The following is a 21870-nucleotide window of genomic DNA, read 5'->3' as shown; positions in this document are numbered from 1 at the left end:
TTTCTCTTTCCCAGACTAGCAAATCCTTCAGAATGAAGAGACCTGATACAACCTGAAATACGGTACGGTTCAAACTCGTCACATGAGACAGGGCACAGGTGCCTCCCGCAAAGTGCTGTTCAAATGCCAAGCCAGCTTCTAAACTGTAGAAAAGACTTGTGACTATAATGTGTGATTCATCTGAGGGGCCACTCCATTTACATACAGTAATATTCCACCAGGTTATTCAGAGGTAGGTTTGCCACATGGTCCCATAATTCTGGAACACTGCGAGACAGAACCTGATTTTGAAGTTGCCTTTAAACTGATGGAAATCAACATGTGAATTGAGCCCTAAACCTTTGCTAAATTGATTCTGGTAATTAATTTTCTCGAGGCAGCATGACAATAAAATAATAGCTTTTAACAAATGAACTAAATCAAAAATAAAACATCATCAATATTTATTTATTTTATTAATAGTTTTAAAATATATATATTTTAAAGTTACTTTATAGTTTATAATAGTATATCACCTTCTCCCGCTCAAATCATTAATACTGACCAGCTGTTCACTATTCCTGACACCAGACAGCGTGAACACTGGATCAGTGTTATTATTTAATTGGGAGAGTCAGTGTAAATTGGGACTATATATTACTAATTAACAGGATATAAATAGCAACTTTTAAATATTGAGAACTGAAATACAAATTTTCCAAAATAAAAAATATTGAATAAACCTACATACATGTTTATTCAAGATGCTTTTTTATTTTGTAAGATTTGTATTATCACAATGATTCTGATAATTAAGAAGCAGTATAAATGAAGTAAATGTTTAGTGCTCAATTCACATGTTTATTGATTTCAGTTTAAGGGCAATCAAGCCATTTTACAATTAGTAAGATTTAGTGGCGTTCAAATTTAATTAAAATAAAACATGTAACACACACATTTTTATTCTAGCCTTTTATTCTAGTTTTACAGAATGATTGAGGCAAACATTAAAAAGCTACAAATAAAGAAAACAATTTCTTAGAACACACAGATATGAAAATATTTCCGCTGAGAGAAAAGCACCCCCTGTTTATGTTTGCCTGTGGTTCATAAAGAACTATCAGGTTACCAAACAGCCCTAATTGCCACTTAGTGGAACTTCGAACACTTCAGGGGAGATGGAACAGAAGGGTTTGACAAAGACACAGCCAGCATGTGAGAGAATAATGTGTCTCAGGCAGATATGAATGCTGGGGTTTTTGAAAACAAAAAGAAATAATCTTTCAACTATGTTACTGAAGAACATCTGATCATGTAATGCTGTAACTAAGATACCTGCTGCCAGTCATCACAGACCTCAAATCTATCATAAAAATGCAGCAATCCCCCAATATGACGACGAGAGCCGTATTTTGTGTATAGCCATGTGTTTGTTTATTGTTTAGCAGCATGGATGAGTAGCCCCATCCACATTAGAAACCTCATGCAGAAGATGGCCATCTCTTGATTTAATTGATTCATTTGGTGCAAATCAAGAGATAGTCACCTTACCGTTTCCTTTGTTCAGGGTGGGTGTTCGGAGGAGGGAGAGAAAGAAGAGGGTAACAATCAAAGATCCAAAGAAGTAGATCAGTGAAGGCTATTGCCCAGCCTGATCATATTATTTTGTGTTCGTGTTTTTGTTTAAATCTTTTATTTTTGTTATTTATTTAAATAAACTGTGCAGGCGCCATTTGCACTGTATCTGCAGTACCTTGTTTGTTTTTGTTCCTGCATCTCGCCTGACGTCACCACACACGTCATCCTGTCACGGGGTGGACAACTCAATCGTGACCTGGACACCCCCACGTCCTGGGAATTTCTCAAGACTGACAATTGTTCTGAATTGTTTGGGTGTTTTTGGAGGAGTATTCCTACAGGGGCAAAGTTAAGACCACCTAACTCACACTTCAGCTGAATTTACCCTGGCCTCCAGAGAAAAAGGCAAGAGAAACTAAAAGGTGTGTAACATTATCACCACCCTCCATTCTGCTTTGTTTAAATGGGGAAACTAGAATTAGACACAGCTACACATGATTCTATAGTTCATTAAATATTGGATTTGTTTGATGGTAAAATGAGGGACTGGTTTAGAATAAAGGTAAAATAAGGTACACTGAAAGATCAGCACAGAGCACAAGTCAGACTGAAATTGAAGATCCAACTTTTCATTTAAAGCCTATTGCATTTCATGTACATTGCCACCAGTTGCTAAGCAACCAACAACTTCAGTAGAAAGCCCCAGATGAAACAGCCACAGTTCTGAGACACATCCATCTGTGCAGAACCACCAGCAAGGCTCCAGTGGAGAAGTTCAGCAATGTGCAAATTAAGTTCTGTAATGTGACTGGCGCGATGTCAGAAATACTCTATAGGGTTAGGGAAGCTTGAGAAGATTATGTAACACTTTACTAAGACCCCACTTAGAACACTGTGTTCAGCTTTAGTCACCTCACTAAAAAATAGTGATCATTTGAACTACGCCTTTATAAAAACACCTCTGTTATCCTGTGATGCTCTGCTCTCCTGCCCCTGTTGCACAAATCTCTAGTATTAACAGTGCAGTGCAGTGTTGTATGATATATATATATATATATATATATATATATATATATATATATATATATATATATATATATATATATATATATTAGTGCCTATGTAGTAATTCTTTTTTGAGGTGTCTTGACTGGGAATGTCATATAAACAGCTTTGCAGTACCTTGGTTATCCAAATAAATATTTATTCTCAACTAGTTTGGATAATATAGGTTTCACTGTATTGCATTTCAGAAAGTACTGCATTGGGGGACCAAAGGGTAACTTTCTTATATAGACTTGCAGAGTTGGAGACAGTTTAGAAACCATCCTCGGAATGAAAACTAAACAATAAGGGTTCAAATGAAAAGAGCATCGGAGCCAATTAAGAGAAGGGAAACTGATTTACAACCTAACTCTAGAGCACAAGACCACTTAGACTCAATATAATGAGAATACATTATGCAGCTCTTGCCCTGCAGTGCATTGGGTCTTGAGCAACTACAGCTCTCTCCACACCGTAATGAGCTTATAAATTAATTACAAAAAATGGAACGAGCCTCTCCCTGCTACACAGCATGGAACACCAGTAGTTTCCCCACTGCCCCATCCTCCATCTAGCAGCTCCCTATCCTAAAGTCAGCGGGCTCCCAAGGGTGTGCAGGATTTCCTCTATGTTCCTCACAAAGCAATATCCTCTGAAGCGTGTTGATCGCTTCTTTTCACTCTACAGGCCCACCATGCAGCCAACCCAGAGCTACAGCGTCGGAGGAAAACACAACTCTGGGCAGCTTACAGTCAAGCCTTCAGGTGCCCGGCCAGTCTACAGGGGTCGCTGGTGCGCAGTCAGCCAAAAAGTTCTATTTAGTCTCATCAGACCATAGAATTTTCTTCCACTTGGTCTCAGAGTCTCCCACATGCCTTTGGGCAAACTCTAGCCGAGATCTGAAGTGAGTTTTTTTCAACAATGGCTTTCTTTTTGCCACTCTCCCATAAAGGCCAGTTTTGCCTTAACACCCAGGCTATTGTTACCATGTGCACAGTGTCTCCCAGCTCAGCCGTGGAAGACTGTAACTCCTTTAGAGTTGTCCACTGACTCATTGTTTACCAGTTTTTAGTGTCCTTCTGTAGAGTAACATTGTACATGCAGGTCATTTTAAAATTTGAAAGGCATTTTAAACTGTGGGTTAAATTTCCAAAAGCAACCAAGGGGTTTAGATGTTCTTATGAGGATCTAAATGCTATGCTTGATTCAGCACAGATCGATCACAGGAAACTTCACATGAATCAAATTATCTGGCAAATCAGTTTGTTTTTGTACTTCTAGGCTCGGTTCTGCTTTAAGAGGAGTGTTGCATTGTTTTGGGGATACAAAAATAAACCAGCAGCCACTTCAATCTGAAATGTACAAGGCACCCACTGGCTTTGAGAGCATGCAAGGATTATTATTATTAGAAGACATTTCATCAGGACAGATCTACAGCATTTCAATAGCAACAATGCCCTGTCCTGTTTGTATATTGTTTGTATTGTTGCAAACAACAAAGAAAGTGCCTTTGACAATGTTGCTGATACTAATAAGAAAAGGAATTTTAAAGGTTTGGTTAGAACTATTTTAATTGTAATAAGGACAATGAAGGCCCCTGCAATATTCATACAGAATCCCTCTAATGCTCGTAATTTGCTCTGAACCGTTTGAGACAAATTCGGAAACTTCGCAAACTTAGTAGCCCTCTTGCTTTCTCATGTGACAGCTCTGAGTGCTGAGCATGCAAATCAACAGAGGATGTTAATGCATGCACACCAGCAGTTATCTTAAGTCTTCTATTTCAAAAGGTGTGTTCGTATTGCATGCCTCAGACAGCATCCAATATTTATAAGCCAGGCAAGCAGCCGGAACCACTTCCCTCACCGGAGAAAACACTTGACATGCCCTCAACCTCAAAGGAGCTTCAAAAAGTGCACAAACTTACACAGAAGTGAATATGAAAAATGAGGTGTATTGAAGTGCTACACAAGGGTTTAAAATTCATTCAGACAATGTTACCTACAGTACAGGGAATGTGTTAAGGAATGTTAACTGAGACAAATTACTCCAGAAAAGAAAACTGCAGATTTGATTAAACTCAATCCCATGGCTGCTTCTTGTCTGCTTTTTGAAGTCTTCCAGAAGAAAAATGTTATTGCTCACTCTTTCACTTCACTTTGTGAGGTGCCTAGCTCAGAATCACTGCTTACAGTACCTTCTATAAACAGCTCACGCTGTGAGTCTCTGGATATCCATCAGGGCAACTCAATTATATCAACCTTTTGTTCTGATTCACTGTCTTAAATGAATTGTATGCTCATATTAAAATAGACATCTGGTAGTACAGTCAAAGGTCATTTCACAGCAGCAGTGTCTTCTGGTTCAAAAAATATTACTGAGCATGTCAGTGACTAGGAGAAACAGCTGACTGGTTAGTGACAGGAAGGCAGCCAGTGAACAGGTGGGGCGGAGTTTAAATGAAAATACATGTTGGCTAAAACATGTGTTTCTTTGACAAGGTCACTGCTGACAGCGCTCTTGAATCAATGTGTCCAATTCTAGTTACCACAGCACCAAAAGGACACTGTGGCCCTGGAGAGAGACTGTGAAGGGGTACATCTCACCCGGTATATAACTTTGTATTATTACTTAAATGTATTGTTTGGTGTTTAAAAACACAATGTTTTTGTATTCTTATTGCCTTACCGCATGGATGGGGTTAAAATCCTCCATCCAGCTAAAACTTGTGCAGTGTGGCCATCTCCCAATTAATCCAGTAATTACCAACTGGGAGATGGTCACATAGAAATAAAAGCGAAGCAGCTGCTCTGGGAGGGTGATGAGAGTTGGAGTTTGGAGAAAGGAGATGGAGTGACAGTAAGAACTGAAATAATACAAATATAATCACTTGCTTCTAACTTTTGTTTTGTGTGTCTGTTAATTTTGGCCATCGTGCCGTTTCGTTTGTGAGAGGATATTCCTCCATAATGTAATGGCATTATGGAGCAAATGGGAGCCACGACCCCATCGTGTTTTATCTGATTCCGCACTATAACGAGGTGCATTATAATGGGTGAGCACTGTATCACGCCTTGATGTACAGTCCACAAAATTTAATGTTTTAATTTAATGTTACATGTTTCTAAACAATGAGGTGCATCTCATTTACTGCCTTGTGTGAGGCACGTGTTAATTATGATGCTGGTATGGGTCAATTAACGGCACAATACAGATTTAAGAATCAGACGAATAATATGTTAATGAGAACATTGGTCTCTAAGGGCACGTTATTGTAATGTCATGATGAGTGAGGTTTTTTGATGGTAAATGGTTTATGCATCACCCAATGATATACTGTCATGTTAAACATGGCATGATAAAGGAGATAGTACGTTTTATGAATATGGGCCTGTAACAGGGCGAGATCTGTGCTGACTCTGCTGGCGTGTTCACGGGCTGCAGGAAGAGGGCAGCAGTCGTCCAACAACCGGCTGTGAGTCATGGCAGTGACATGGGGAGGTGGGAAAGTGGGTGTGTGGACTTTCCCCCTCTCTGAAGGGCTGAGAGGCGCGTCTTGGGAGATTGTTAGCCCTATAAATTAACGCTCCATTGTTTCCTCAGGTCTGCCCACTTAGACGCAACGAGAGTGCGGAAGCTCTGATCCAGGACCGGGAATAGGGGGAAACAAAGAGTTGCATAGCGAGACAGAGAGAGCGGGGAACCCTTGGGCAGACCCCGACGTATTGTGACAGAACAGGCTAGTTAGCCTACAGAGTAGGACGGTGATCTGGGTCGTGTGGGTAGCGACGACCGGGATAACGCTGCCGAGTGCAGCACCTTTTATTTGTAGTTTTATTACTGTTTTATTTTCCATTGTTCTTTTCGCCTTCTGTTTTCATTATTATTTCTTTGAGCACCTGCAAGTGCACTTGCTGTTCACGTACCAGCTGTGGAATTTCCGTGGTGCTGTCTATCATTGTTGATAGGCAGCCCACGGTCAACAGTGCCCTCTGCCGGAAAAAGCAAGAACTGTTTGCAAATAAAACTGGGCACCTATGTGGTGTTTTCAAGTACACCTGTCTGTCTCCTAGTCAGTGAATTACCCACACCCCTTCCACAGGGCCCTAGCCTCCTATGCACATTGTGGATTGCATCTGTCTATAATCCGATAACTCTTGATTTTATAAAAACATGTTAACCTGTATATTCACACTTCCATGCACGTAATATTGCAGTTACATTAAAACTGCTCCACACAAACTATGCTTCACTGAACAATATTAACAACATTACACTTGTAATAAATCAGATATTAGAACAAAAATTAACTGTTAAAACCTTTCAGGTACTGTGCGATTATGAGGACTCTGAATGTGCCTGCCCTGGTTTTTGTATTCATTAGTAGTATGACTTATGTTTATGTGCTCTAAATGACTTGGAGTAACACGCTTTGAGCATCCCCCAGATCTCTGACAGTGCCTAAAAGTCTCAGTGCATTTGGAGCCTCTTTGTCTTTAAATGTTAGCCAGGGTTGGTCCTCTTGTTAATATTTAATAGCAGAAGTAGAAGATAAATGTTTTATCATACAGTGGATTTCTATTCAATGCCTCAGATATTGGAAACAACACTGTTAACTCAGTTATTTAATTACATTGCTATATACTTCTGGCATGCAGTTGCCAATTACTTTCTCTTTCTCTCTGAGATATTTTGCTATGCTTAAACCTTGTTAAGAGACCAACAGAAATGCTTTCACACAGCAAGGAGAGGAAGGGTCACATGCTGACTATTCCTTTCTGAAGAAGCTTCATTATTTGTACATTTCTCAGTAACACCTTTCTGCAATAAGAGCTGGTTTAACAGATGTGATAAGATGACTCTTAGCAGCAGGAATACTTGTAATTTAATGATGTATACTTGTTATGGATATACAAGAAAGAGAGGTGTGCAAACAATGAATCTCGAGAACTGCTTCTACTATTGAAAATGATTTGTCCCTTCCAGTCCTAGGATTGAAACAAGAGTGTTGGTTATTTTATTATTTCAGTTTTAACTATGACATATAGTACATATTTTTCATTTTAAAAGGCACAATGATAATTATGTGAAATGGCAGTTAAGGAGTTTAACATGAATGAGGAGGTTTTGAGACTGAACCGATTGATCTAAATCATGGTAAAAACAAGTACAATTGTTGTTCCATCTCTGACCAAGGTTTCACAAAATCAAAAAAGAATGAAAACATATCCAAAAAGTACTTTAGTTTATAATGAACAATATTCTACAAATGGAGTGGAGGCATGACCGAGACTACAAAGAGATTTGGCGATGCCACTGTCTGAACATCTGTTTTCTCTGTTTGAAATGCCCGATGAATGTCAGCTCACTGATGTAAGCTGAAGATCTCCGTTACCGCTGTCAAGACAACCACCTCCTAATCACTAGGGGTCGCTAAAGAACCAGTCATGAACTGGCACACATGTACTACACCTTGACGTGAGCAGGATTCTAACCCCACTGGCATGACTCACCCTGCATCCCAAACAGCTGTGCTGGTACCAGATCAATGACTGGGGATTCCAACAGGCTTTTACTTTCGCCTGACTGTTGCACAATGCATGAGTTCATTGTGATGGAACAATTTCATTGGTAATTTTCCTATATGATAAATACACATGATTTCCATTACGTGAGAGTAGATGTTAAAACTTCATGCTGATTTGAACTCGGCTCTCGCCAAGATAAGCACCAACTAAGACGTAGCTTTACAGTAAACTAATGTGATCCATCTGCATCTCCATCCATTTGCATTGCTTTCCATCTGATAATGTAGATATCCTTCTGTCTGGTGTTGATGGTTGAAGTGATCAGCTTAATTTGCCTCAAAATATGGTGAATTTGGTTTTTTACTGGTAATTTATTTGAAGCTGTTGGAGAAAAATATATTATTGAATGTTCATTGTAGATACCTCAATGCTGCACTTTTGGTCAACTTCGTGAAGTCGCATGAAGCAATTCAATTGCAGTTGAAAACAGTCACAGGAAGAGCTCTGATTGGTACTCACATGCGAGCCAATGCATCCAGCTTCTGGGAGCTCTTTTAAAGAAAATGGCAAATATTTGAAATGTTTAATTTAAAATATTCACTCAGGAAGAATTATTGTCTAAAAAAAAACCGATAAGTACAAAATAGTTTTTCCTACAAGGACTCAAATTACCAGAAACATCTCATGTGTGTCACCTGTGTTCAATCATTGGAAAGTACAGCATGGAAAAGAGTGCAAGATATATTCACCAATTTTATTGTTTATAAATGCTATGAAAAAAATACAGTGTACCATTAAAAATCCAATAACATTTAAAATAATGTGTGCCTCTTTCATTAGAACAATTTGAGATCTACAAAGTGCTGATAATACACATCTGATAAGATTTACTGGAATTGTTTTGTTAGCTATATGTACTTTAAGGCCAACCCTGTATTCAGGATTAAGGTCATAAACATTGTTAACTTACCTCTCTAATACCAACATGTTTTAAACTACAGTAATCCATCGTGTATCCGCCCATCACATATCCGCCCTAACCATTTATCCATTATGATCAAGCTCTTTAGTTTATTATTGAACAGAGAAAATTAGTTCAGAGATTGTAGATCCTACCAAAGTTTTCGTATGCTGTGTTGTATGTGCTCCATGCGCTACCATTGCTGGTAGTATCACGTGACCTGTTCACTGTTTGTCTGCAGGGCATATCATCTTCAACCTCTGTCTCGATCTCTTGCCTGTCACTCAACAGCGAATGGACACACCCACATGGAAGACGGCTACCCTGTCACAAGCATTAATACCCTGTATCTTTCTAAACAAGGGATTTAGGGGAGTTCCTTAATAAAAGCTGAATCTTAAAACAATAATTGTGTGAATATAGTAATTGTTACAGCTGTGTATAATGGTATTTAAAACAAGATTCGTTCACCCGACTCTTTACATATCCGCCCCTACTCTGGTCCCATCGCAGTCGGATATGCAACAGATTACTGTACATACAATTAATATATATATATATATATATATATTATTCTATATATATATATATATATATATATATATATATATTATATATCAGGCCTAGACAGCCAGTATAAAACCTATACTAGGCTGCTATACACCAGACAGGATGCGAAAACCTATACTTATCTGTCACACCACAGCCGACACCACAGCTGACACCACAGGCGACACTGCCGCGGCACCAGGGCGATGCAAAATTAATAAAATGTAATCCTATTTGCGATTTGTCGTGTGACACTGTAACAAAGTGCCCGCCCCTGTGTATATTATCTGTTATGTGTTGCGTGTGGTGTGTTTAAATGTTGGTGTATAGACATTGGTACACGGGATATAAACGGGTCTGTGTAACACGAGTGTTTAAAAATGTATATGTGTATTTAGGCACGAGGATTGCACAGCACTTCACGTGCAAGTAAAATGTAGTAATATGTGAGCACGGGGAATTGCACTTTATTAATTCACGTGCTGGGATTCAAGTGAATAATTAATTGGTAATTGAATCCCAGCACAATAGTATATATAGATGCACGTTGTCACATACTGGGGGTTGGGTGTTCGGTGAGCGGAGAACGGGATTGGAGACGGAGGAAATAAGAAGAAGCAGCAGCAGCAGCAGTAGTAGTAGTAATAATAAGAGGAGAAAGTATCCGCTCACCGTGTTTGTCAGTGTCTGTCCGTGCACCGTTTTGTTAAGTTTAGTCTGTTTTTGTTTGTCTATTTATTTTGGCGTAGAGTGCCGTGTCCTGTGTTTTTCGTGTTTGTTAAACCTTTTATTTTGTATTAAACCGGCGCCAACAGGCGTCTTCATCATTTCATTTCATCCGTCCTGTGTTTTGTGTATTTCATTACTTTTCCTGGCTCTGACGCCGCCCACTTCGGCCGTCTCTGTGACACGTGGTGTCAGAAGAGGGATTTAACAGCGCCTCCAAGCGTCAGACCAGGAGAGGTTTTTTTTTTGTGTGGGAGAAAAAAAAAAAAAAAAAAAAAAAAGGGGGCGTCTTTGGATTACAAAAAAAAAAAAAAAGAAAGAAATGGGGAGAAGCAGGAAAGAGGATAAAGAGGTGAGGGACAGGGAGGAGGAGTGCCGCCTAAGGGCCAGACATCCCCGGCGATGTAACCAGTCCTTGCCGGGGTGCCTCCTCTGCAACCAGGACCATCTCTTTGCCAATTGTCCCTTCCGCTGCCCCTACCAGGAGGGAGAGGAGGAACTGCCGCAGGAGAGGAAGGTGAGGAGGTGGCAGAGAAGGGGAAAGGGGAAGAGGAAGGCAGAGGTCCCACCGCTGTCTCCACAGCCGCACCAGTCTCCTGCAAGGGAGGAAGAGCCGCACCAGTCCCCTGCAAGTGAGGGAGAGCCGCACCAGTCCCCTGTATCAAGGGGAGACTACACACCGCTCCCACCTCCACCACCAGGAGACTACACGCCGCTCCTACCTCCATGGGCAGGAGCAGAGCAGCAGGAGCTGCCTCTGCCTCCGCCACCTCCACCGGCAGGCGCAGAGCAGCAGGAGCTGCCTCTGCCTCCGCCACCTCCACCGGCAGGGGGAGAGCAGCAGGAGCTGCCTCTGCCTCCGCCACCTCCACCGGCAGGGGGAGAGCAGCAGGAGCTGCCTCTGCCTCCGCCACCTCCACCGGCAGGGGGAGAGCAGCAGGAGCTGCCTCTGCCTCCGCCACCTCCACCGGCAGGAGCAGAGCAGCAGGAGCTGCCTCTGCCTCCGCCACCTCCACCGGCAGGAGCAGAGCAGCAGGAGCTGCCTCTGCCTCCGCCACCTCCACCGGCAGGCGCAGAGCAGCAGGAGCTGCCTCTGCCTCCGCCACCTCCACCGGCAGGGGGAGAGCAGCAGGAGCTGCCTCTGCCTCCGCCACCTCCACCGGCAGGGGGAGAGCAGCAGGAGCTGCCTCTGCCTCCGCCACCTCCACCGGCAGGGGGAGAGCAGCAGGAGCTGCCTCTGCCTCCGCCACCTCCACTGGCAGGGGGAGAGCAGCAGGAGCTGCCTCTGCCTCCGCCACCTCCACCGGCAGGGGGAGAGCAGCAGGAGCTGCCTCTGCCTCCGCCACCAGCAGAGGGTGAATGCCTGCTGGGTCCCTGTCCACCAGCAGAGGGTGAATGCCTGCTGGGTCCCTGTCCACCAGCAGAGGGTGAATGCCTGCTGGTATCACTTCCCCCACCAGCAGAGGGTGAATGCCTGCTGGGTCCCTGTCCACCAGCAGAGGGTGAATGCCTGCTGGTATCACTTCCCCCACCAGCAGAGGGTGAATGCCTGCTGGTATCACTTCCCCCACCAGCAGAGGGTGAATGCCTGCTGGTATCACTTCCCCCACCATCACGAGGAGAGGAGCTGGAGCTTCCTCTGCCTCCACCTCCATCAGGGGGAGAGGAGCAGGAGCTGCCTCTCCCTGCACCAGAAGGGCCAGGACTAGATGCTGGCGGTCCTCAGCAGCCCTTGCATAGGCTGCTGAGGGAAGCACGGGGAAGAACCTCCCGGCTGCAGTGGCCGAAAAGAGGGCCAACACCCGCACCCCAGCTTGTCCTGACTGCCAGCCTCGCTTCGCCCAAGGATGCCAGCCTCGCTTCGCCCAAGGATGCCAGCCTCGCTTCGCCCAAGGATGCCAGCCTCGCTTCGCCCAAGGATGCCAGCCTCGCTTCGCCCAAGGATGCCTCTGCATCGCCTGGGGTTGCCCGCCGCTCTGCATCGCCTGGGGTTGCCCGCCGCTCTGCATCGCCTGGGGTTGCCCGCCGCTCTGCATCGCCTGGGGTTGCCCGCCGCTCCGCATCGCCTGGGGTTGCCCGCCGCTCTGCATCGCCTGGGAGCTGCCCGCCGCTCCGAATCAGGGGGAGGAGGTACTGTGGCCGGAACCCCACGAAGGGGAGCTGCCGGCCACGAAGAAGGGGGAGGAGGTCTGGAGACCGCCAACCCCAGCAGCAGTTTCGCTGCCGGAGGAGGGGGAGGAGGTCTGGAGACCGCCAACCCCAGCAGCAGTTTCGCTGCCGGAGGAGGGGGAGGAGGTCTGGAGACCGCCAACCCCAGCAGCAGTTTCTCCGCCGGAGATCGTGGGGGAGGTCCGGAGACCTGCTCCCTCTGCAGTTTCTTCCCTGCAGGAAGAACGGTGGTTGAAGCCCCACCAAGGGGAGCTGCCGGCGCCGAAGGAGGGGGAAGGTCAGGAGACCACACCCCAAGCAGCCTTTCCGCTGCTAGGACTACCCTGGCAGGAGAATGCTACCCTGCTGACAGCATTACGACCTGTGGGCCCCTGGAAGCCTCTGGTCCTGGCCAAGGACTTTGGGCGGGACTTTTGGGCTTTTAAGGGGGGAGGTGGCCATTGAGGCCATGTGTGCTTTGCACAGGAGGGGGTATATGTAACAAAGTGCCCGCCCCTGTGTATATTATCTGTTATGTGTTGCGTGTGGTGTGTTTAAATGTTGGTGTATAGACATTGGTACACGGGATATAAACGGGTCTGTGTAACACGAGTGTTTAAAAATGTATATGTGTATTTAGGCACGAGGATTGCACAGCACTTCACGTGCAAGTAAAATGTAGTAATATGTGAGCACGGGGAATTGCACTTTATTAATTCACGTGCTGGGATTCAAGTGAATAATTAATTGGTAATTGAATCCCAGCACAATAGTATATATAGATGCACGTTGTCACATACTGGGGGTTGGGTGTTCGGTGAGCGGAGAACGGGATTGGAGACGGAGGAAATAAGAAGAAGAAGCAGCAGCAGCAGTAGTAGTAGTAATAATAAGAGGAGAAAGTATCCGCTCACCGTGTTTGTCAGTGTCTGTCCGTGCACCGTTTTGTTAAGTTTAGTCTGTTTTTGTTTGTCTATTTATTTTGGCGTAGAGTGCCGTGTCCTGTGTTTTTCGTGTTTGTTAAACCTTTTATTTTGTATTAAACTGGCGCCAACAGGCGTCTTCATCATTTCATTTCATCCGTCCTGTGTTTTGTGTATTTCATTACTTTTCCTGGCTCTGACGCCGCCCACTTCGGCCGTCTCTGTGACAGACACCTAGAGAATTGACCAATCAGAGAACAGCTTCAATGCACGTGGTCCAGCAAGTTGAAGCAGTATTCAGAATGACAGAGGGAACAATAATACTTGCTGTTGAAAAAATACCCAGAGCTTTATGACAAAGGTCATCACAATTATAAAGATACAGATTTGAAATACTATCACAAAACGCATTCACAATTACCACATCATGTTGACAAATATGTATCAATCTTGATCATAGTTTTGTCAATAGCGATTTTGAATAGCTGTATAGATCTGGTAGTTTTCAAACCCGTCACTTGCCTATTTGTTGCTACTGGTGTATAAGGTCATGTTGCTGCAAAAGTATCTTGTTGCCCATTGTCAACCAGCGAAGAGCACAATATCACATTCTCGATAATTATTTCAATTTTTATATTGTTTTCCTCACATTTCTACTTTCTTTTTTCTATTTAACAACTTTGCTGTCAAAATGTTTGGACACTGAATTGTTCTTTCATGCAGATCATCTTTGCCGTTTGCTGGTATGTTAGAATATTATTATTTTAACACTTATTCACATGTATAGTTGTATAGTTTTTATAGATGCATTAGTGGGTAGGGTCTTCCCAGCTAGCTAATGTTTCACTCTTGCAATTATCATTGGAATAGTTTTTTGTTTTTATTAATATCTTGTCACAAATTCTTACAGTCGTCCATTTCACTCCATGCTGGATTTAGATTGAAGGATGTTTGGTTGAAGTCTAAAATCTAACACAATGGAGTTTGTAAACCGCATTCTGCCTACTTAGCCTTCTGTGCCTGTAGCAGTACTTAACCTTGCTCACAGTCCACTTTATTTACATTACCATATGGTAGTTGTAACTGTAGAAGGTTTGTTCTCCCATGAAACCTGCTTGACATGACATCACTGACTTTTTGCTTCTTGCAGCAGTATCAAGTCATATATCTACAAGCTCAGGAAACTAAACAGAAAATATTGTTTTGCTGCTAACCACCAGGCTGACAGGCAGGGCTGAAGGAGAACACTCTGCAGGGTTCAGCAGCTGTTGCTTGATCAGCAATGAAAAAAGTGGATTCTAGCCAAAGAAACGGTCATTACTCACACTGAAAAGCCCTGCTGAGGAGCATCATGTAAATTAATGCCATCTGGATGATTTCCCCAAGGATAACTCTACAAGTTACAAGTTCGGTTAGCAGTCAGAAACCATATATACATATACAGTGGGACTAAAATTAATCAGACAGTTCCCTAATTTTTAATAAAGTTACAGTTCGGTTCAATCTTGAAGAATAAGAAGACTACATTCTGTAGGGTGAACACAATGAAACCCCCTCACCTGCGTGAGTATAATTTGTTTTTGTGTTCCTTAAATCCTTGAAATTTTATTTTGAAATTTGAACTTAGCATGGTTCATAGCAATATGTTCTCTACAAGCATGTTTGCATTTCACCCTTGGTTTGATCTAGCATATATTCTATAACGTATAGAAACAAACAAACCAGAAATCATGTAAGTCCACCAAGCAGAATCTAAAAAATCTGTTCACACTAGAAGCTAATTCCAGATTTGACGCAGTTTTGTTTTTCTTCAGTGTAGAAACACTAAAGCTGGAGTCGACTGTGCAGTGCAGTTATTTGATCTGTGCTTGAGTAAAGCACATCTTTACATGCAGGACATGCGTATGGCTTAGTTTCATTACACGTCCCAACTAGTTTCTTCCAAGGTATTTCGTACTTTCCATGGCTTCTTGAAGTAAAAAAAAAATCCTTTCCTGTGGTTATGTTGTTCATGGAATCCATAGCACTTTCATATTTTCTTCTCATTTTTCAGTATAAAAACTTTAGTTGAGACTCCATTGCTTCTTTCATTTCCAGTAAACTCAGAATACGTTGCTTTGTGCAGCGTGTCATAAGTACGTTGTATGTTTATAATCTTTCATGACTGCAACCGCTGCAATGCAAATCAAACATATTGCCTTGCTGTCAAAATTATTCATTAAACAAATAATCATCTGGCCAATGATTTTGGAATCTTCTGTGTTCTGCCTCCACCTTTTGCTTCTGTGACATCTCCAAATACTTTTTTGCCACTGATTTTAAACAAGCCTTCACGTCGCTATCCTAGAATTATTTGTGCTGTGTGAGCGAGGAAACAGATCCTGTGTGCCATCTGATTGGCTATTTTACTACCTCTGTGAGCTATGATTGGTTTAACGGGAATGACACTCATACAAAACAGACTGCACCTGTTGAATACGTGTGTTATATTAAAGTTCATCAATGCAATTAAAGAAACTAATGGGCAGGCTGTATGCATTAAAGGAGAAAGGAAAAAGGCTTTTTAAAATATCTTTTTACATTAGACAAGGAATACATGTTAACATTAAAAGGAGAGCAGTGCAGTTTCACTTTACGTTGCCTCTGCCTGTCCACTGCTGAGTGCTGTGTCTGCTGAGCACTCATTTTTGATCAATGTAAGCCACCTCCACCTTCACAATAAGCTACTGACCAAAAGATACGCCTGGACTGCTGGGGCTTTTGCTATCACAGTGGTCATGGATAAGTCTCTGACATTATCACGCACATTAAATTACGCTCACAATACATGTAGCGTGCATGGTATGGTATGTAAATAAGCCAAATACTGTGCAGGTAAATGAATGCGTTAGTGAACGGGGCAGTACATTTAGGGTTATTAAATGAGGCCTGAAGTGTGGTGGAGAGCAGTTGTGTTACAAGTGGTATTAACAGAGTGATATTACCAGCAGCCTATCCCAATTATATTCTGTCCCAGACATTTTAATATGATGAGAATAAGTGAAGGCTGGCATTAACACAAGTGATATTATCAACAAGTACAATACAGCATATTGTGCCCTAGTATATTTCAATACATATTCCTGTCATGGTAATCAAATCCTTGCTGTTTGAAATGCTTACAAAGCTTTAAGGACATCAACACCTGCATCTAATCCAGGTCACAATTACTAGGGAACAAATAACAGATTGTTTAATTATACTTATAGAGGAAAAGCACATTAAACTCATTGTTTTGGATTGCTTTACACCACTGTTGCTAGTTAGTTTGATGTTTTCTTTCATTTCACCTCATTTTGGCATCTTCAGTAACATATGTTACAGGAAGTATGAAAGTGTTTTATTGGTCTACTGGATATAAAAAACATGCATGGATGCTTGAAACGAATTTCTTTGGACAATGTCACACCAAGAAGGTACAGCGTACTCGCCCTGCTGAAACAGAGACATACACATGCTGTTACTGTGCAGCTTCAATTACAGCTTAGAAGGGATAAGAGAACACTGGGCATGCCTCCATGATCAAAATCACAATACTGCATGGTACGGTAGAGTCATATTACCCTTCGCAATAAAACAGACCAATATACAGAGGCTCTCAAAAGTATTCACCCCCCTTGGACTTTTCCACATTTTATTGTGTTACAACATTTAATCAAAATGGATTTAATTAGGAGTTTTTGCAACTGATCAACACAAAAAAGTCCATAATGTCAAAGTGAAAAATAAAATCTACAAATTGTTCTAAATTAACTTCAAATATAAAGCAGAAAATAATTGATTGCATAAGTATTCACCCCCTTGAGTCAATATTTGGTAGAGGCACCTTTGGCAGCAATTACAGCCATGAGTCTACTTGGATATGTCTCTACCAGCTTTGCACATCTGGACACTGCAATTTTTGTCCATTATTCTTTGCAAAATTGCTCAAGCTCTGTCAGGTTGGATGGGGACCTTTGGTGAACAGCAATTTTCAACTCTTTCCACAAATTCTCAATTGGACTGAGGTCCGAGCTTTGACTGGGCTACTCCAGGACATTGATCTTTTTGTTTTTAAGCCACTCCAGTGTGGCTTTGGCTGTATGTTTGGAGTCATCGTAATGCTGGAAGATGAATCTTGTCCCAAGTCCCAGGTCTTAGCAGACTTCAGCAGGTTTTCCTCCAGGATTTCTCTGTACTTTGCTGCATCCATTTTGCCCTCTATCTTCCAGGCCCTGACGCAGAGAAGCATCTCCATAGCATGATGCTGGCATCACCATGCTTCACAGTAGGGATGGTGTTCTCACGATGATGTGTGGTGTTAGGCTTGCGCCAAACATAACGCTTAGCGTTGAGGACAAAAAGCTCTATTTTGGTCTTATGAGACCACATAATCTTCTTCCACTTGGTCTCAGAGTCTCCCACATGTCTTCTGGCAAACTCTAGCTGAGATTTGATGAGTTTTTTTCAACAAGGGCTTTCTTTTTGCCACTCTCCCATAAAGGCCAGTTTTGTGAAGCACCCGGGCTATTGTTGCCATATGCAGTGTCTCCCAGCTCAGCTGTGGAAGACTGTAACTCCTTTAAAGTTGCCATAGGCCTCTTAATGTCCTACCTGACTAGTGTCCTTCTCGTCCGGAAACTCAGTTTTTGAGGACAGCCTGTTCTAGACAGATTCACAGCCATATTCTCTCCATTTCTTAATAATGGACTTTACTGTGCTCTGGGGGATATTCAATGTCTTGGAAATGCTCTTATATCCTACCCCTGTTTGGTGCTTTTGAAGAACCTTATTCCGGATTTTCTTTGAATGTTCCTTCGTCTTCATGATGTAGTTTTTGTTAGGAAATGTACTAATCAACTGTGGGACCTCCCAGAGACAGATGTATTTAACCTGAAATCATGTGAAACACCTTAATTGCTAATTATGTGACTTCTTAAGACAATTGGTTGCACCAGAGCTTATTTAGGTGTGTCATAGCAAAGGGGGTGAATACTTATGCAATCAATTATTTTCTCTTTTATATTTGTAATTCATTTAGAACAATTTGTAGATTTTATTTTTCACTTCGAAATTATGGACTTTTTTTGTGTTGATCGGTGGCAAAAACTCCTAATTAAATCAATTTTGATTCCATGTTGTAACATAATAAAATGTGGAAAAGTCCAAGGGGAATGAATACTTTTCAGAGCCAGCCACTGTAGATAGAAGTATAAACTGCATCTAGAATGCACCTGGTGAACAGTGAGTACCCTGGGTTACAACTAGCACTGGAAAGGGTTCATTCATAACCTAAACGCACACTATTTACTAAACGTTTCACTACCTTCCGGTTTTCAAACAGTTTCATCATTTATAGTGCATTGATGCACTGCAAACAGCTGTTATTGAATACAAAAATATAAAGATGACTGTAAATCAAGTGTACTTTTTAATTTAAAATGTGTTTGATAGTGTAAACAGTTTAGATTTAAACAAATAGTCTACTAAATGTAGAATTACCATACAGTCTTAGTATATTATATAACACAAACCTCACCCCATACTGTATAATGAATACCACTATAGAATATCGAATAGCACTGCATGCCTTTTATAAAACAGTATTAACAGAGAGCTCATTCGATCATAGGAACTGACAGAGAAAGGATCGTAGCTATCTTTATAGAGAGCTGGTCACAATTACACACACTATATCAGAATATCACCCTACAGTATGCTGAGTATGTTTGGTTGCTATCTTGCTGCTGGACTTCACGGCAGTGCACAGTGATAGACACCTGTTCTTTGTGCTGTGCTAGGAAGAAGTACTCACAATATTCATCAGTGTCAGCAGGTAATTCTGCACGTCCTCCTTCCCGTGGAACTGCACGACAGAGTCGTCGACCCCCAGCAGCACCTCAATGTTGTAATTGTCGTCAGCGATGTGCCGGCGGGAGCGCTGGGTCTGGTTCAGGTGCTGCTCCACTCCGCGGTACATGGTCTCCAGATCAAGAAGACCACCCAGGTAATTTCCTAAAACAACAGCAAAAACAAAATGCTAGGTTACTATCATAACCCTGCTTCCCTGAAATAGAAATGGAACCTGTGATGCAATCATGCCCAACCTCCAAGGACATAAAAACACTGCTGTCACAGACCTCACAGTCATTTTTCCTTCAAGCCTGCTGCAATCATGGACGCAGCAAACTTGAAGTTTAATGATTGCCAATGTCCTTGACAGATGCACCACAAAGTTGAATAAAGCCCACAAAGTTGCTATGCCCCTGGAGGAACAGGCAGTGAGTTTTCTAAAGGGGGCAAGTTGGTCAGCTCATAGGCAGTCCTGACTGTGTCTGCTATACATTTGCACAGCCTCTGCTTAGACAGGGCTTGACCATGTGACTTCTTCCCAGAGCAGACAAAAAGATTGTTCTGACTGCCTCCAACTTTTTGTCCTGTCAATAGTATGCCACAGCCTGCACTGGGCAGAGAGTATGGAGATGCAGCTCCCTGTCAGACTGGAAAGGAGGTGGATGGAAAGCCTCCAATTCCACAGACTGGTTGACTTGGAATGCTGAGATTGTCTTCGGCAAAAGGCAGGATTGACACGGAGCGTAACCTTTGTCCTGGCCTCTATAAAAATTAGGAGGCTTTTGCAATGGAGAATGCCTGTATCTTGCTCACTCTCTTTGCGGAGGTCTCAGCAAGCAATATTTCAACTCAGCTGAATGCATGGCTGCCAGATAGACCTTTAATATAGAGGGGGATTTCCGCTCATCAAACAGGTCCTGCAAAAAATTGCAGCATTACTGCCATGGGAAACCACGTCTGAAAGATGCTCCACTTGTACCCATACTGGGAGCATGTGGATGGCTGGCATTTTGTAGAGTGTCAATAACTCTATTGGACAGACCCAGATGACTCAAATGCAGCCATTCAGGGACCAGACCCAGAGCTACAGGCTTGATGGGTCCGTTGCCATAATGAGCCGGTCGCTTAAGCGTCTCCTGGACCAGTAAGGGGCTGCTAAGAGCACCTTGGCCCCGTCCCGCCTGATTTTCTCCAGATACAGTGGGAGTAAGATGAGCAGTAGGAAGGCATATGACAGTTACCTTGCCTTGTGCATCATAGCTGGCTTATTTCTTCAATAAGAAAGCAGCTCCCACAGTTAGCAGCATTGCGGTGCCGCTGAGAATTTGCAATCTGATAATCTGACTGGTTTGCTCCAAGCGTTTTATGGTAAGCATGTTGTAAACACTGTGGCTTAAGATTTTTTTTACTTAAATAGATGAGCAGGTGTTAATGCTGCTTCGTTTTATCAACATGTTTAGCAACCGAATGCATAGCTTCCACATTATACAGGGGTTATAGTTTTGTTCAATGGCTTGTACCCACACTGTAAAAATTGCTCCAGCACTACTGAGTCGATCTGAAGTGCTGTCACTCTTTTTATACTGGCGGATAGTCGTATTGACCATTCTGAAGCAGACGGAAAGCGAACTGGTGGAAGTTTCAATTATCCAACACTTTGGATTCTTAGATTATTATATATTCTGCCAAAAAGAAAGTGTCAGAATAACTAATGGGACCAAGCTAGCAGATAGATTCCTTCCATATTTTCACCAGCTTTAGAAATTACTCAAATCGGTGGGAAAAACAGGTGCAAAAAAAAACCGGTCGAAATAATGGCGTATTGCACTACACCACCAGCGGATCTCCTTTGAAAATAACCCCCAGTGCCTACAAACAGTTTGCTCCTGGAATGGTAAACTAGGTTTAGTTAACTTTATATAGGTAAATTAGGAGTGACTTTTATATTTATACATATTATAAATTGCTTTATTTTCCCAAACAATACTGACAATTTTGTATTAGAAATGAAAAGATCAAACGCACAATGATGAGGGGAGCAATAAAATTGGATTGTCCCATTCTGTCCCCACAATAGAGGGTCACACACTTTTCACAGACACAAACCAAACAGTAGTTCTGGGGGGTCAGAAAAATTAACATGCTTTACCTCTCCAGTTGATTGCTGAGACGTTAAGAAAAAAAAAATCAATATGTTTGTCAAGCAACCTCAAGGACAACTTTATAGTTCATTCTGATTGCTTGTCTGACCTGCAGAAATACCCTCCTATTGACAACTTGTATGTCTCTGAAGTATTAAGGAATTAATTTATTACAATCGTGGCTGACTACCTCTCAACAAAGCTTTTGCATGAGAGAGAGAGAGAGAGAGAGAGAGAGAGAGAGAGAGAGAGAGAGAGAGAGAGAGAGAGATCAAGAGAGAATGAGAGCTAGAGAGTGAGAGCAAGCGAGAAAGAGCGAGAGAGAAACAGTGATCAGAGTGAGAGAGAAAGAGAAACAGAGAGCAACAAAGAGACACAGAAAGAGAGAGAGACAGTGAGAACAACTCAATCCTGACTTAAAC

The 21870-nt window shown here is 42.3% G+C and overlaps 1 protein-coding gene across 2 annotated transcripts in view; it reads right to left on the bottom strand.

Moving 5' to 3' along the window:
- The window catches only part of LOC121324257 (A disintegrin and metalloproteinase with thrombospondin motifs 2-like), a 222608-nt gene that overhangs the window by 35135 nt on the left and 165603 nt on the right, over positions 1-21870 (bottom strand). For both annotated transcript variants that reach the window (XM_041265945.1, XM_041265944.1), the window contains exon 4: positions 19270-19469. In XM_041265945.1, the coding sequence (XP_041121879.1) occupies positions 19270-19469 (200 nt within the window). The remainder of the gene's footprint in view (positions 1-19269; positions 19470-21870) is intronic.

Source organism: Polyodon spathula, chromosome 12 (assembly GCF_017654505.1).
Source record: "Polyodon spathula isolate WHYD16114869_AA chromosome 12, ASM1765450v1, whole genome shotgun sequence".
NCBI lineage: Eukaryota > Metazoa > Chordata > Actinopteri > Acipenseriformes > Polyodontidae > Polyodon > Polyodon spathula.
The sequence above is the reverse complement of the archived record's forward strand: the minus strand, read 5'-3'. Positions and strand labels throughout refer to the sequence as shown.